The 18,109-nt window shown below is 34.9% G+C and overlaps 1 protein-coding gene across 2 annotated transcripts in view; it reads left to right on the top strand.

The window, feature by feature from the left end:
* The window catches only part of LOC134542337 (protein FRG1 homolog), a 64,356-nt gene extending 48,598 nt beyond the window's left edge, over positions 1–15,758 (top strand). The window contains exons 6-7 of one of the 2 annotated variants that reach the window (XM_063386488.1): positions 9,855–10,029; positions 12,434–15,758. In XM_063386488.1, coding sequence (XP_063242558.1) covers positions 9,855–10,002 — 148 coding nt within the window. In that variant the 3' untranslated portion in view covers positions 10,003–10,029; positions 12,434–15,758. Of the gene's footprint in view, positions 1–9,854; positions 12,412–12,433 lie in introns of those variants that run through there. The other variant, XM_063386489.1, reaches the window with a different exon arrangement.
* The last annotated feature ends 2,351 nt before the right edge of the window (positions 15,759–18,109 follow it).

The raw sequence follows: 18,109 nt of genomic DNA, 5'->3' as shown, positions 1-18,109 counted from the left end.
CGAAAAAATAACCAGAATACCCTACCACACCACGTAAGTATAGCATCTCAGCCCGCCGCCGACGCAGCATTGTCCTGCTATCTATTGTTGACGCGGGCTGTCTGCTGGCGGCCATGTTGGTTCGGGATGTTGCCAACAGGTGGCGCTAGTGTAGCGCGACGATTTAATTCCTTACAAAAAAGCAGGAGTGCGGCAACGCACGTACGCCTCAAACAAAATAGTCGCTGGAAAACTATATTTTTTTCATTTAAAGAAACCTGTCAACTTTTTTAGAAAATAAATTTGGGATTAAACTCAAACCATCACCCCCTTTCCCGGACAGATACCCCAACAACTGACCGAAACTAAAGCTACAAGAAAACTGTCCTAGTGATTCGGAAATAAATACGGTAGTGCCTACTAGAGGTGTAAAAGTAACGAAAAAATGTGTACCCGTATGTATTCGTTACTATAACAATTGGTACTCGTTACTATCGTTACGTTACAGTCAAACCTCATTATTACAAACCTGAAGGGACCATAATTTTAGCACTTTGTAATAACGAGGGTTTGTATTAACCAAACTATTGGGATATCATGACAAAAAAAATTGAACTTTAAATGCCTATATTTACAACCATAAAGAAAATTATATACACTGTTGGTAGTATAAGCTGCCTTCACTACATGCATAACAATTTGTAAACATTGAAGAAAACAAACACAATGCAATACTTACAGAATAAATCATAATACAAACTTCAATAAACTTGCATTCATGACACATTTTCTATTCAAACATTTGGTTTAAAATAGCATCAATTCTGGTTTGCACTATTTTTTTCTTATAGGCATTGTTTACCACATTACAAAGCTTATCAAAGGCCAGTACTGATCAAGTATTGGTTGAGCAGCCTGTATCCAATATTTAACTTTGGTCGTATCTACTGCTGCCGACTCCCCACACATAGTTTTGCCAACAAGATTGTTGCGATCCTTTCACCGTTGTAGCCAACCGTTGCTGAACTTGAAGTCTCAAATTCCTAACCTCAATGCTAGGTAGTCTGCCTTCTTCTGAATCATAGGTCCAGAAATAGGCAAGTTTGCTGCACACATTTCTTCAAACCACTGAAACAAGGTATCTTCCATTTCTTGATGTTTTGGGCCTCGCATTCTTTTTCTTATTGATAATTTGCACGAACCCGCAAAAGCCGATTAAATATTTTCACGATTTTTTAGTATTGTCGACAACGACGATTGCGGGATGTTAATTGACTCGCAATTTCAGTTTTCGTTCTCTCTCCATTGTCTACTTCTTCGATAATTTTAACTTTAACTTGCAATGTAAGGTCGTTGCGTTTACATTTCGCAGTCATTACAAAACAACTCACAATCAAAGTTGTTAGACTTCGGCTGTGAAATTCGTATTAACCGTTTTCTTATACACGTTAACAGCTACTTGAGGGTTCAAAACAACTTCGTAATTCATATTAACCATATTTCGTATTAAAAGTACTGAATAACATAGGAAAGCCTACCTTATTTTCTGGGACTGTGAAAGTACTTAGCATAAACAGGAATTTCGTACTAAGTGGATTCGTATTAATGAGGTTTGACTGTACTTGTTACTTCTGATACCGCATAACATGCTGTGTTATGTTGCAGAAATTAATCCAGTCGTATTGCGTACGCGTACAGTATGACGTCGCGTAATTAATAATAAATAGAATATAAACAATTAAAAATATTTGATAATTAATAGTTTTTGTTAACCAAGGAACAATTAAATCTCATTAGTGCGGCTTTTAAATATTATCTCTTTTAAGATAACAACAAAAAAAACGTGAAAATACGTGATTATAAAAACAAAAACATACATATTTCTAATTTGTAAAAAATACTTTCTTACGTTGTTTCTGTTCCAATCTCAAACTTTGTCTACACACGGCACAGATAACTAACAGAAGTTTGATAAAAGAAAGAAAGGATGGGATTCTATTTTTAAAGCCACGCACTTAGGTGGCGACTGCAAGGCTGAAGAATGTGACAGGCGTCAACGGCAAGATGTCTAGTGGCGAGCGAGAGGGGTGGATATAAAGCAGACAAATAACAGAAGCGCGCTTCAAGCGATGACGCCGTATATTCCTCAAAAATACCTCGTTATAGCCGTGTTCTCGCTATTACCGTGCTCGCCGTGTCACCAAAGCAAGCATAAAACGGCCCAATGCGTGGTCGCTTCATTATTGCTCACGCGAGAAATCGGGAAATACGGGAAATAGCCAGGATTTCTTAAAAAAAACCAGGAATACCTGGAATCAACCAGGAATTTTTATTAGAACCGGGAATTTTTTTTATGAAGTAACGATCGCAATAACATACGGCTGTTAAATGAGCACGTTCACCACCCGTCAAAGCACGGCAGTATGCTCGTGAGCTATATTTTGTGAAAGTTAATTTGTTCATATTGCATTTAAAAACTTTTGTAGTACGTAAGAAACCGTTAACAATTCAGACTTCCATACTTATTATGTTTCTGTATTCAAAAGCAACAGCACTTTGGCTGAAAATGTTGTTGTAGAGTGGTAGTAATTTCTCGCACGGCATGTTGGTAGCACTAGTTTTGTATGTATATTTGTTTTTACTTTGCGCTCATGTTGTTGCGTCACGGTATCACGGATACTTTTCTCGAGTTTTTTTAAAAGTTTAGTTGTGCAGGACGTTGTTTTGAATTTTTTAATCTAACATGTAATTGGCGCAGACTATCAAAATGTCAACGAGTTCGGTCACCACATACAATGACAAATATATGGAAGAGTTTGAATGGGTGGAGAAAGATCCAAAGTGCAGGACAAACGCTATTTTCAATTTGTGTAATGTTAAAATCAATATCGGTAGCATGGATGGGAAGAACAGCATTAGCCAGCCACGCAAGAGGGGCAAAACACGAGCGTTTGGTGTCAAGTAATTTTTGTGACGTGAGATTATAAATTTTTTTGTTGGTGGTAGGTTTTGTTTTAAGCAAGTTCATTGATTTAATTTTTAAGCCTATAGTTAAGTTGTCTATTGTTTAACGCCAATAAAACATCATATTGTGTGTGCTTTGTGTAACAAAAATGCAAATTGTATGCAAATATTGATAAAAACCACCCTTGAAAAAACCTGGAAAAAACCAGGAATTTTATTATCCCAGAAGAGTGGCCACCCTGGAGAGGCGAGACGTGGAATGTTAGAAGAAAGATAAATGCGGGGGAGACAGAGGGCAGCCAGTGTGTTTCCTGCGTGGGGAATAAGTGGCGTACCTTTTTTTTATGCCGGGTGAAGCGACCTTTTTCTGTCAACCCACGGGAAAAGATAATTAATTGCTTGAGCTGTCAAAATAAACATCGCTGCGGCAGTTAAAACAAGTCGAGGCGGGCGTGCATCCAGTCGGTCGCTGTGTATATCTACTCGAAAAACATAACATCTCAATTCATAACAAGATTCTTTATAACCTACACGTATTGCCGGATGTTTTCAGCCTGATCCATGCAAGTTGTTTAGTCACGTTTTGAATGAAAACAACTGGCGGGCAAGTGTTGTGCCCTGTTTTGTGGACAAATAAAGCTTTTATCAATTTGCTGACAGTTTTAATATATTTTTACTCTCCTCGTTAAAATGAAGCAGATAACGTGATTGTTAACAAGTACAAGCAGCATCCGAGATCGGCCGCAGCGCACGATATGGGGAGAGGGCGAGCGAGCGAGCGGCCAACTACCATGTTCACACGCTGCGGCCGGAGGGTTTTTCCTGCATTGAAGGGACGTGGAATGGGGGTTGTCAAGCGCTGACAGCGGTCGACAGGAAGTGGTATCTATTTTTAGATATGCGCTGCTTACGGCAGTACAGCACTCGGCAAGAGAAACCCAGTAACACGCTACACACCACAAGAAACTTATTTTCTGTCCGATTTTCTTAGGATTTTCTGCAATTTTTTCACGGTTCCTCGAAATCGGGTTGTAATAGAGAGGTGGTCGCAATAAATGGGGTCGCAACAAAAAGGTTTTACTGTACTGTGAAAATTCATGCTAGTGGTTACATTTTGATAGGGTATTTTTAGTATTATATTTTAAGATTGTTAGGAATCGATTATTTCAACGAAGCCTTACATATTGCTCAGGGTGTCTACTGACCCTGGAAAACCTGGAAATATCAGGGAATTTTGTAATCAGGGAAAAATAAGGGAATTTTTTAAAAAATCAGGGAGTTTTTGTTTGGTAGGTTGTAGTTGGCAATACGTTTTTTGTTTATTGATCAGCTTGCATTGACGTGGCATCATGTGAATCCCCTCCCATTTTTATTTTTGAATGGCAAATAACGAACAGTTCCCACGTCAAAATTCTTTAATTTACCATCGGATTCGGAAGTGGCATCAAATCACGTGATACAAACTGGTTCAAGATGGTCTGTTATCCTGCTGACGTGACGTGCTGCAGCATGTGCTTCCCACGTTCAGATTATACCGATAGGTCCATTAAATTTTAAGTATTTATGGATGCCCTCAATGTAAACTGGACATTTTTGTGAGCGTTGAAAATACATAATACAGACACTTTTGGTGAAGATTCACCATCGTTGCTAGAAATTGGTAGCTGTGGGCTTCATACGGTACATGGTGCTTTCAAAACTGGAATTTCTGTTATACAATGGGATGTTTTTAGTTCTTTGAGGCACAGTTACTATTTGTTTAAGCACATATCTGCAAGGAGGGCAGATTACATTAGAATAACTGGATCAGAGCTTTTTCCCAAGAAATTTTGTGCAATCATATGGAATACTGCAGTTGCTGAGCGTGCCATGAAAACATTACCCACCTAAAGAAATTTGTTAGTGAAGTTTCTATTTCATCTCTCTCTTTCAGTGTAGTGAAATGTGCTCTTGAAGATAATCTTCTAAAAGTAAAATTGACATTCTTCCATTTTTTGGCATCAGAGCTGGAATTGTTTCTCACAATGTTCCAAAGTGAAGCACCCGTGGCACCTTTTCTCTATGATTCACTGGTTTTATTAGCTTTGGCAGCAAAATTTTGAAACCAGAAGTACTGAAGAGCTCTAGGGAGAAACGCAATGTATCTCGATTGGATGTTGATAACCAGGAAAATCTATTGACTGCTAACAATATCAAGTTGGGTTATGCAGTACGCCATGCCATCAAGAAAGAGAAAGTACCAGAAAAGTCTGTCCTGTTACAGAAAAATGATAGGACTTGTCTAAAGGTTATGGTAAAAAAACTTCAAGACAAAAGTCCCCTGAAGTACAATCTTACCAAGGGAATTTCCTGCTTATGTCCGTCTGTGGCTTTAAATTCGGGTGTGAGGAAACAGCGTGTGAAGTACAGTTTAGAATGTTGTCTTCGAAACAGGTGGCTATGAGGACAAGAAGCTGATAACATTGAGTGATCATATCAGTTGGTATGTTCCTTGCAAGATTCTGCAGCACTGTTCTCGTCTTTTTCTCGAGAAGACGGGCGCCTTGATCACTTGTGCAGACCTGCCAACTCTCACGATTTTGGTGTGAGGCTCACGATTTTAAGGTCCATCTCACGCCCTCACGCCAAAATAGTGTTTCCTTAAATTTTTTCGGGGCCCCAAGATTTTGTTTGAAAAAGTTACAAAACAAGTTTTACAAAAGCTTACAGTAACGAGTTTCCATCAATACTCTAGTCACTTAAAGGAAGCAATTTTGCGTTTTGTAGCGTGTGCCGTGCTGATTTTTCTATCTCGCATAGTGGAAGAGGAGACATTGTGAAACATGTCGCTACAAAAAAAATACAATTAACACGTGAAGTGTATTGCTTCCAATAAAAAATTAATTTTGCTGTGAACAGTGATAATAGTGTTACACAGGCAGAATGTTATTTTGCATCTTTTTTAGTTGCGGCCCTGCATGATCATTACACGACAGCGCTAAATTATGTTCAACTAAATTAAATCTGTAACCTATAATTTGTTGGAATAAATTTTGAAGCAGAGACCATGTAACATATGTACAGGTATGTCACTTAAATTAAAAGATTCTCATTTGTTGTTTTTTTATATCTAACCTGTATTTATGGGCCTGAAAATTTTAATCGAGGATCTCATGATTTTTTAAATTTGAATGTTGGCAGGTCTGCTTGTGGATGCTCATTCTTAAGGCATATACAGTAGCTTCCAAAACAGGCCTTCTAAAGTTTGTGAGGATGGTGTTTGTACTTCCCATGGAAATGCATCATTGGAAAGAGGATTTTCAGTGAATTCTAATCAGCTGACTGAAAACTTGCAGGAAGAAATACTGATCACACAAAGACAGATGTATGACTTTGTTCAACATTCTGGAGGTGTAGAGCAGTATGTAAGAAATGCTAGTTGTAGGCGTAAGGAAGCCCTGCAAACAAAACAAAAAGAAAAGGAAGCTACAGACAAGAAGAAGGCAGAAAAAAGAAGAGTTGAAGAGGAGATCAAGGCATTGCAGTTGAAGAAGGCTCGAATGTTGGATTTGGCTCGTTCTGAAGTAAGTGCAATAGACACAAAAGTTGAGTCACTGCGAAATTGATGGGAGCTTCCTTTTACTAATTTTTTTTTGCAAAAGGAAGTGTGTGAAATATTTGTAGCAGCATGTTTTATTTGCCATCAATTGAGTCACTTTGGCCACGTTTGGAAGAAGGTAATTTTTTTACTAATTTAATTAAGTTGAAATACTTTGAAACCCGTCAATGTAATATTATGCAATTTTTTTCAGTTTCTTGGAATGTCGTAATTGTGTTAAAGAAAACCTGGAAAAATTCAGTTTTAGACCTGGAAAACCTGGAAAAATCAGGGAATTTAATTTACTAGATCTGGTAGACACCCTGATTGCTCTTTCCAGCATGATAATATTTTAATGTTCTGTTATAATTTAACTAAAACCATTGTATGAACTCAGACTTTTTTATTATGATTTCCCTTATGTCGTGATCTTAACTTTGTGCTGCAACTGCATTTATTTACTCAAGTTTCTCTGCATAGCTGTAAATATCACATTCAGTGTTTTATATTGCTTTCCCTGTCACTTGATGTACCTGCAGGCCCTGCGTTTATAAACAAGGTCTAGACTTTCCCTTAACTTAGTTAGGCCTCTTACAATTTATGCCCTGAATAAAACATATTTCTGTAGGAATAAACTAATAGAAATTTTGATCTTTGTAACCCTGCAGGGTATTCATTGTTGAGATAAAAATGTTTACACTGTAACAAAACGTTTCGGGAAGCATACGACACACTGCAGTTGTGTGTGTGTGTGTGTGTGTGAGGGGGGGGGGGGTTTACGAGACGCACCACGTTACATTAAATGAGTCCAGGTGGATGGAACACACAGATGTTTCTGATGTTGCGTTGAATCAGAACACAGGCAAATTTCATACATTTCATCCATTATAGATATTTATTCCGTCTAAGAATGAATGTAATGTATATGATGTATATATGAATGGTATACACAATGAATATACATATTAAGTTTTATAGAAACAGGTACAGATAGTATCATGTAATGCGCAATACAAGCTCCCAAGCATTTCATTAACATGCTTTTATATATATGTATATATATATTTATTTATTTATTTATTTATTTATTTATTTATTGCTACGCAATTGCGTATGTTAACACATGAAATTATACATTATAAGTAGTGCGACCTTGTTTCATAGGTGGGTAGGTTATAAGCACTCGCAGGTGCTATAAAGATAAATTGGCTCCTTGAAACAATATTAATTAATTCTTAAAAAAAAGGCAAAGGCTTTTAAACATTTAAACACGACATCGTGGGTCTGCGCATTCATACGTGCGTGGTCAGCAGGGCTAACGGCGCACTCGCAAACTATGAGACTGTGAAGCAAGCAAAGGCGAACTTAAATAAGGAAAAGAGAAGAATGTTCAAAAATGTTTATACAAATTACTTTAGGAAAACGTCTCATAACCGCAAGGCGACAAACAACAATAACTATTACTGCTCACCACAAATGGGTCAGTCAAAAAGGGGGGGGGGGGGGGGATGTGGCACCATTACATGTTAAACTTGGCAGGTTGCAAACCAAAAGGTTACTTTAAACATGGCCAAGCTCAAAAGGAACAAACGCCAGGTCATGGTAACGCGATCCCGCGGAAGGTACTAGGTTGTTCCCGACACAAGATAATATAAATACTTAACATTTAGCTCTAGAAATGATCGCAACAACAAGAGCACAGAGCCGGTTACAGTACATTTGCGATGCATGGCTGCAACATGCACAAAATCAACAAGAAATCAAATACCGCCCATGACGAAGCCCAGACGACCAGCACCCGCAGTAGAATGAAGGCAAGAGACTAGCGACAACTAAGCGACAGACCCGAGGCCAAGTGCCTCGCACCCTTATATAAAAAACATAGATGGCGCTACAGTCGCGGCGCTGCAAATACAAGTGGGAGAGCGCGGACGTCACACAACCTGGAAGAGGGGATATCTGGAGGGGAAGTTGGAGAGGGAGGGAAATCAGTGCGCACGACCTCATGAAGACGGCGCAGCCTCTTCAACACAAAGTGATGTTTCGTACATTGCACTCTTAACACACCATTACATATGGAATTCTACATCACGTGTCTAAAATATAACCATTCAAAATTACTTAACATGATTGCTTTGCAACTTTGAACCCAAATGCAATTTGCATTGCAGAGTTAATGAGTTAGCAATAGAGGATGGGCCTGATTTTTGCAGACATTTAAATATTCCCTGACTAGTCCGGGTGTATCCTATTTTCCTGCCTAGTCATGCAGTTTTCCAGCCATGTAGGGAAGAGCAGCATGCACTGTGTTCTTTGTGAAAGCCAATCAGTCAGGAGCATACTCTGGGTAGCTGTGGAAAATTATAACTGCCACTAGGTCTTGATTGTGGGGGCTACAGTCTTATAAATCAGGGAAGAACCAAAGAATTTGAAAGTTGCTGAGTAATCTGAAACTTTCTAAGTTTAATTTAATTACAACGTAACTCACAATTAAGATCTTGAACTACCTGTAACAATGTTGTGTATTTGAAAACAGAAAGTCTCATGAATTATACAAAAGACATGAGTGTCTGTTTATTCCTCTACTCACCATCCAATTTCACTCATTCATTGCAGTTTGATGTTTCAGCATGATTTGAAAGTAAACCATTGTGTTTGAAACACTTGATTTTTATGTGTCCTGTTATTTTATTATATTGTGTGCGAACTAAGACAGATAATCTAAATAGGGAGACTTAATGAGAAGTTCAATCTCAGGGTGTCCACATTCTGGAAAGTCAGAAAAATTAGTAGCTCTGGTCAGGGAAAGAAAGGGAATTTACTTGAAATCTTGGAAAAGTCGTGGAAATGCCACAATAATATAGTAGTTTGAGTGGGAAATGTCATGCTCTAGCCTGCCATCACCCAGACTGAAAAAGAAAATTTTATTGTGTTTTATTTTGTAGCCATTCACACTGTAAAATGGCATATACAAAGTTCTGTTTGAATTACGTCAGCTATGAGAGATGGTCGAGGCCAGATTTTCTTTATTTTGTTACTGAAAAATTTGTAGTTTTTTATTTTCTGTTTTAATTGTCAGGTAAATTTTACTAAAGGTTTGTATGGACATTATTGAACTTGAACTTCTACATATTTTCTGCAGTTTCTGAGATTGATTCATGCTTAAAAAAATTATACTAATACATGGAAAAATTTTACAAATTTTCTGTAAAACATGGCAAAAACAGGTTTTGTAAGTAATTGAATTCTGTAGTCCCTCATGATGATTGATACTGCTGCAGTGAAATGTCAGCCTGGAGAGGGAGCGCTGAGCTTCGGTGTGCATTGCCTGCAGACGCAAGTTCCAGAAGTTCCAAGACAAGAAGCTGAAAGTGTCGTCGCGCGACCAGGGGGAGCTGGAGAAAGCCCAGCAGAGCGGGAACCTACACGAGATGCTGCTGGACCGTCGCAGCAAGATGAAGTCTGACAGATACTGCAAGTAGCTGGGCTGTACACAGTCTGGTGTAACTGTAAGAAACCTTATTTTAGCTGCACTCAACTATTTTTTTTTGTAATTTGAAACTAAAGACATTACAAACACACAAAATCTCAACTCATTGAATCCTGGAACACTCACTTATTAAGTTGGGCCAAACAAAATGATGAGATGATGGTAATTCACGATACTGAAAGGGGAGCAGAATTTTTCAGCCAAAAATATCTTTAAAAAAAATGAACAAGGGCAGCATATCCCTTCGTGTCATTTAATCATAAATCGTAGGGTTGCATTTATACCAGTGATTCACTTCTTTAGCATAGGCTTATGCTGTTGTCCTCAGCTGTGGAGCCGAGTTAAGGTTTATAGTCAGCTAGACTGAAAATACTAAGACTTGGCTATTCTTACTGTACAATCTTTTTGGGAAGTATTATTTTGCACCTTGTTAAATAGCTATAAGAGTGTTGCATGTAATACCTATGAAATATTGTGTAGGGATGCACTTTAATCACATTTGTGTTAACGCATATTTTTAATTAAATTACAGCATTTTTGACGTGACGTCTAATAAATCGATGAACGCCGGCTCTACGCACGAAAAAGTGTCCCGTAATGCACATTGTCCCACTACGGATGTACCACTACGGATGTGTCCTGTTATGCTCATTGTACGCTTGCGCCGCATCTATCTCTCTTCCACTCTATTGGAACAACCATTGATTTGACTTTTCAATCATATTTTCGTTGTTTGAATTATTAATATTATGTAATTTAACGATTGTCCACCGATTTTCAGCACAATTGGTACGGTTATTTAAAAGCAATGTTGAATATTCAAATACGTTTTTAACAAACAATGGTGTTTTACAGTTACACATAATAATTCTAATTACACCCGGGATCTTTTGCACAATGTTTTAAAAAATATTGTAACACATTATAAATAAGTTTGGTGTATTTGGGATGCGTATTTGGGTCATTCTCATTGAAAGGGATTATTTGACATCCCTTAACGTTTAAAAATTAATAAAATGTTTTCTACATATTGGTATTAACTTAATATAACAAGTAAAATTAGAGTGACATTTCTATGTCCAGCCAAAAAAATATAAAATTTTATTTATGATAGATAACTGGTTCACAGCATAGCTATGTCTACCTCCGTGGACTGCCCCCCAAGACATTTTAGTTAACATTTTCTGTTGTTTCAAGTATATTTTAATTTTAAATAATAAATTTATTATTGTTGAAATTAATTAGATATTACTGTTATAAATTCTACTCAAAAGCATCAATGAACAATGAAGCAGAACATTTCTTAAAATTGTTTACATTTTGTCCTTCAGACTGCGCATCTCCTCCGTGGACACAACTTAAAGTAAAAAAAAATTAACTCTCTAGTGCTACAATATCTTTGGTTTTAAGGAAAATGGAATGTCAAAAGTAGACATTTTGTGATATCACTGCTGTTTGAATAGTAAATGTGACCATTTAGTCAACATCATTCAGTAAAGTTTGATGAATGTTTTGTGTTGAGATGAATGTGTCTTCTCCGTGACCACTGTAATATGAAAAGAAAAGGATATTTTTCATAGTTGTCTTCACTTAGCAAGTTATTTTTTGGTTGAATTTTACCAACTGTTTACTAAGTTTTCTAACCTTAAAATTAATAGCTAAGAAATAAAATTTATGACTTTTTGTATCCTCCGTGGACATCTCCTCCGTGGACACTTGCTGTCCACGGAGAGGAACACATTGTCAACGGAAGAGACAAAAATAAACAAAGGTCTATTATTTGACAAAAAATTTAAACTTTTTTGTAGCATTTGTTTTTATTAATAACATTAACACATTAACATGTCAATCAACACATTCTTGTAAATGTAAGGGTATCAGTTTATTTTTAAAAAAGGAAAACATTTTGGTTGTGAATTTGTAATGCACCTAGATCTTCTCACAAATACTGTATTAAAAAATAACTCATTCTGTTTGATTTAAAAGTCAGCCAGAATTAGGCTGGATTGGAGAGCTGAAGAGAGAAAATCTTGAGGTATCCTCACCATAAAAATGCATTGGGAGGAGATCCGAAGTTTTTCTCACTTTCACTAGCTGCAATGCAGCCTTAAGTACAATTTGTGTAAAAAAAAAATTACAAGATATAAATGTTACTGTAAAACATGGTCAATTTGTAGGCAATTTTTTCTCTCAAAACATTCCGCAACTTTGTTTTCAATGTTCAGTTCCTTCGACACAAAAACTAATATATATAAATTAATGTCTCGCGTGTCTCCACCTGATTCAAGTTACCGTTCTACGGTGCCTAACTCAGAATATCATGCAGCTATTGCTGCTATTGCTATTTGTAAGTTTGTTTTGTAGCTTTGAAACTAAAAATAAAGCTATGATGTACATTTTACATTATTTGTATTTGTTTATAGGAAAAATGGACAATTAAAAAAAGAAAAAAACCTGCGACATTACATTGGTGTAATAGTTTCTGAAGACAAGTGGTTAAATGAATTTACAGTTAGATTCATGAGGAAATCTGGCAGATGTAAATTTGTTTTTCCAGATGCTGACGACATAGCTGTTGTAGAGGGAAGTGATATTAAGAGTATTTTAAGTTACCCAATTGTAAATAATCATGATCAGTATGTATTGAATGATGATATATCCCATTATCATAATGTATGTTAGGGGATATTTGTTAATCTGTGAAGTTTATTTCAACATGGAAAGTTAAAAACAGATATGATTGGTATGTAAGAAGGCAGTTTAATCAAAATATTTTGCCTTTTTTAAGTTTAGTCTACAGTCCTTAAGTTAAGTATTAATTAAATGTTTCTTCTTGCACAAATAAATGTTTTTTTCCTCTGCCATTGTATTAGTCTTAACCACAAGTTTTCTTAAAAATCTCCTCCGTGGACACAGATGTCTCCTCCGTGGACAGTTCAATTTTTAAATACTTTTTTACTTCATTAATTTAATGGAATCATCTTGACCATTTGCTTTATTACTGTGAGAAATCTGAAGTGATAATTTATAAAAATATATCATGAATTTTAAAATAAATTTAGTTTAAAAAATTTTTAGCTTGAAAATAATCCCTTTCAATGAGAATGACCCATTTGTTATAAAATCGTGTTATAAAAACGATATAATATTATTCCCCTACTGTGAACAAAATTTTTATATATATTATATATATATACTATATATATATATAGCATATATATATATATATATATATATATATATATATATATATATATAATCTGAAATTATAATTTCAAATATGGCCTCGTGGCCATGCGGTTAGAATTAGAATCGCTGACTACCAATCCAAAGGTTGACGGATCGAATCCCCGCCGCCGCTATACTTTCATTTTTGTACTTGAAAAAATAAATACAGCGCGCGTGACACTACAAAAGTAATAAATATATTTGAATTAATGAATGCAAATAAAAGTAAATTTATCAATTAAATTGTAGATTTCATTTCACTCCTTTGTATCCATGCAGAATAGTGATAATTCAACAAAAGTGATTCAATTTTATTCCTAAAATTATGCAGAGGTAGATTTTATCATTCAAAAAATAGAAAAATTAAAAAAAAATTTCTTCCTCAAAGAATATAATATTTTTAATGCCTAAATGGTTTTGTTGCAAAAACCTATTACGGCTCAGTCTCAGGCCGAATATGATATTTCATTTTCTTCTGGATCAATCATTTCATCAATGTTTTGTTATGACGTCACGTTAAACTATCGTCCGTAAACCGACTTTACAGACAACCAATTTTTTTGGTTAAAACTAGTGGTGCACCGATGCGGATACCGATTAATCGTAATCTGCGATTATGGGTACTTTCCGATTAATCATAATCAGCAATTATCTTAACGATTACTTTGCCGATTATCTACGTCCCGGCGTAATTAAGTAGGTTTACACCGTGTAATATTTTGTTACACATTTTAGGATGAAATACAGTAATATTTGTATATATTACAAAATTCATCTAACTCCGTCAGATCTTGATTACAGATATTTCGTTAAGTTTAATAAATCTCATTCCCTCGAACAATAAAAAATAAATATTTCCTACATGTTTATTTACGTTTCGTCTTTTGTTCTGTCTTCTGTTTAGTGGCCTTTTACATTATCTATAGCCAGAGACGTAAAAAATAGATGTAAATACCATGTTTTATCGCATAACCGTCACACCTTTATTTTAGGGCGTCAAAATTTGGAGAGAAAGTATTCTTGCACAAACGTTGCATGATGTTTTTGGTCCCACTGTTAGATTCCCAGTGCTTTGTGTAGGTAGTAAACATGACAGGATAAAGCACCGTGCAACAGCAATCAGTTTACAAGCTGCTGTTAGGCAGTTTGGTAGTTATAATGGGAAAATACAGTAATTGCAATACTTGTTTAATATGTACCATCACAATACAATTTCTCATCCAATATGGTCAAATGTTTCGGTTTCACCATTTTCTCAATAAGAATACATTATTTTTTTCCATGTAAGTTGTTGCCCATAAACTTAATTTTTCCAGGACGCTATAATCCCCAATGTATGTGCGCATTGCATCAGTCGAGTGGTCGTTCTGACGCCAGCGCCTGGGTACCTGGTGCGTCACACCCTTGTTTCCCGGGTTAATAAAATTATTATAATACTTTTTTAAATAAAGGCCTAAACTAAAGATTTGTAAAATAAATTTATGAAATTAATTCTATTTTAATAGAATAAATGATATTTAATGCAGTGTTAATTAAGGAATGTCAAAGTTGTATTGTTAATTTTTTAAGTTGTCAGTATTTCTTTTTATGACAATAAATTAAAACATAAAAAGTATTAAAGGGTAGTTGAGCTATTATAAAGTTTAGTTTGGCACACCAATACATTTGTGATACCCCCTAATGTTTACGAAAGTGACTATGTGGGTTAATGTTGCTACACGTGAATCCACCATCTTTATGACATATTTCTGTTCATCGACTTCCGTTCCATTTTCATGCAATTACTCCTATCCTGAGAGCCACGATGTTTACACATCTAAAACATATTTTTGCAGAGTGAATAGTAATTGGAACAGTTTTTAGTTGTTCAGACATGTTCAGTCATCAATAATAACACCATTGCAGCTTGCAGTGAATGAAAATTTATTCTACCTAAACAATCAGTGCAGTAAGAACAATGATTGATTATTAAAGAGTAGAAATTAGTTGATGGTGACCAACATTAGCTGTTACTGCATTGCATGTTGTCAGATTGTTTATGACTATTGATTTATACACCGTTGAAATTATAGTGTTCACTTTCAATAGCCATTGCAATGGAGTGGCCATGTTTTGTGTTATTGTTGTTGACATTTATTTAAGTTTGACGAAACTAATACAAATAATAATTTGTTTTCAAGTTCTAGATGTCACCTATATGCAGTGCTTTGAATCGTTCATGCAATTTTTCCACTAGTGTTTAGTGCAACATTATTTAAAAAAAACTTAGAATGCTTGTTGCATGATTAAACCATTGTTTATTGTTCATATTTTTGATAATTAAGTCCCATCAAAACTTAAAAAAAAAGGGAATGTTGCACAAATGATAACCTCAACAGTGAAGTTGGTACGTATATGACAAACTCATGTCAAACTATGTCAAATATTCTAAGCAATTAAATATTTATTGTATTTCAAAGTGTAAATATTCAAGGTCAAAAGGTATATGAATAATAAACTATTTGTATTCGTAAATTTCAATATTCGCACCAGCCTCCAGAATTATTGATTGATTGTATTTCATAAAAAAAAAAAGTTTGTTTCAGAAACTATTTCAAAAAATATACTTTAAATCATCTCTATAACTTTTATAAATTAAACCAACCAACTCTTTATCATTCGGCATAAACAGGGCAGAACCTACACAATGTCTAGATGTTGTAATAAATAAAGTAAATGAAAACATTGAGATGGGGGTAAACATGTAGTAAACACATTGTGCTATTGTCTTATTGTCCATAGTACTTGTTTATCTTCAATCTTCATCCCTGTGTTTATTGTTTGCTGCGTTGTCCAAGTTTGTTGTCTGCCAGCATTTAATCTGTCTCATCATTACTGTGTTCGTTTTTGTTGTTATATTATTTTTCCCAGGACTAAGTTGCTTCAACAGAATTATTGTGCTGTACGATATTTATATGTTGAACATTTTTTGTCCGTGCTGTCGCTGTCGTCTTCGTGTTATCCATAATACTTGTTCATTTTCATCGTTGGTTCCATTTGTCCGACATCATTTGTTTTCAGTGAAAAACTGCAATGGCATATGTCAAAAAAAAACTGCATTTAAACAATTTACATAACCATACATTGGTTCATTAAAGAAAACATTTAACTAAACAAGTACAGATTACAGAATTTTTTATTAAAAAAAACATTTGTTTTTAATGTCTTTTAGTGCCATAAAAAATACATTTGCTGAAAGTCTCTCACATGGAACACAGGTAATTTACAGTATAAAGACATAGTTTCTATTGTAAAGAAATCATTTATTTGCATTAACTTTTCTAAAATTGATATTTGCAACTGTTTAGTCTAGTCACAAAACAAACTTTCTCCATTTTTATTTTATAAACTGAAACACTCTTTTTTTAAAATTGTATTTTTAGCTTGTTTTCATTTGTTTGCTGATGACCAGCGAGTTGCTTAGTTACACGAATTTACTAATGGAGGCTGTAAAATTTAATTATTTAATACATAATTATATAAAATAAATTAATATGTAAATATGAAATACCTATATTCATTCATGAAATACAAGGTTTAAAAAATAATGTCTACTATTGCGAGACTTGGTACATGTTTCCAATTCAAGAACAGGAATTCCAATACCAACTTAACGTGTGCGCCGGCAAAAATTCACTGTACCAAACATTAATACGGAAATGCATTTCATGTGAATGCGCTGCATGAAAAACGGTTAAAGTCATGTATGTTATGTGAAGCCCTATATTGTTGCATTTTTTTTTAAATTCAGTTTTAAATCTTTGACGTAAGTTAACTAAAAACTTTCTCAGTCATGATATTATGGCCATTTCTTTGCAGTTCATCAGTTGGTAATTTCTGTTGTTTGTAGTGGCAGCCCTGCTCTAAATGAAGCAAGTTTTTGTTCTTTTCTAACTTTACCATGATGGTGATATATTTATTTACAATGTATTAGATTCAAGAATGTTACTAAAACATAACATAGGATGTTTAAATTTATTATGCATGGCTAGCATACGTAGCTAAGATATTATGCGAGTTCAATGTATGTAGTACTAAAAGTGAAATGGGTACTGGTGGATTTTTAAGTTATGTATGACATTTACATTTTCATTTTTAGTAATATCAGTCTAAAATTAAAGAGCGTATTGTGAATCGGCAGAAACGCCAACTCAACTAAATATAGACAAAATCTGCTTCTTCCGATTCGTATCGGCACAGCTCTAGGTTCCACTGGTACTAGTACTTTTGAGAATAATAAAATTTAAGACTTTACATTTTTGGCTACACATGATATTGAATACACGATGCTAGCAACTTTGACAATGTTTTGAAATGTGCACTGCATCAAAACATTTTTTTATTTTGTTTCTGTTTGCATCCAACCCTGGTGAAGCGCATATGGTTGAGATAGAAAACAGCTCTGTGGGGGGGGGGGGGGGGGGAAAAAGGAGCATTCATAAAGGAACATGATAAATAGTAGTTGCTGTCTTATATAGTATGACAAGTCAATACACTGTTGGTTGATGTTGGCAGACTATATTCATATGTACACATTTTTTGTTGCATTACCTGAAGTATGATGTACCATGCAGAATGAAAAATGGTAAACACAAAAACATCTAAGTAAATAAACATCCATGCAAAAAATAATAATTTATTGCTACCAAGTCATAAAATTTAATTTAAATGTTGTATAGTTTTGACTATTCCAAACGTATGTAAATTAAACTAATGTTATTTTTATTAATATCTAAATATCCAAATTAGTATCCAAAAACAAAATAATTCAGCATTTGCTACTTTTATATACCTCTAATTTTGATGTACAATGGAAGTAAGAAAATAAAACT

Source organism: Bacillus rossius (assembly GCF_032445375.1).
Source record: "Bacillus rossius redtenbacheri isolate Brsri chromosome 4 unlocalized genomic scaffold, Brsri_v3 Brsri_v3_scf4_2, whole genome shotgun sequence".
Classification (NCBI taxonomy): domain Eukaryota; kingdom Metazoa; phylum Arthropoda; class Insecta; order Phasmatodea; family Bacillidae; genus Bacillus; species Bacillus rossius.
Note: the sequence above shows the minus strand (reverse complement) of the source record. Positions and strands in the feature narration are given on the sequence as shown.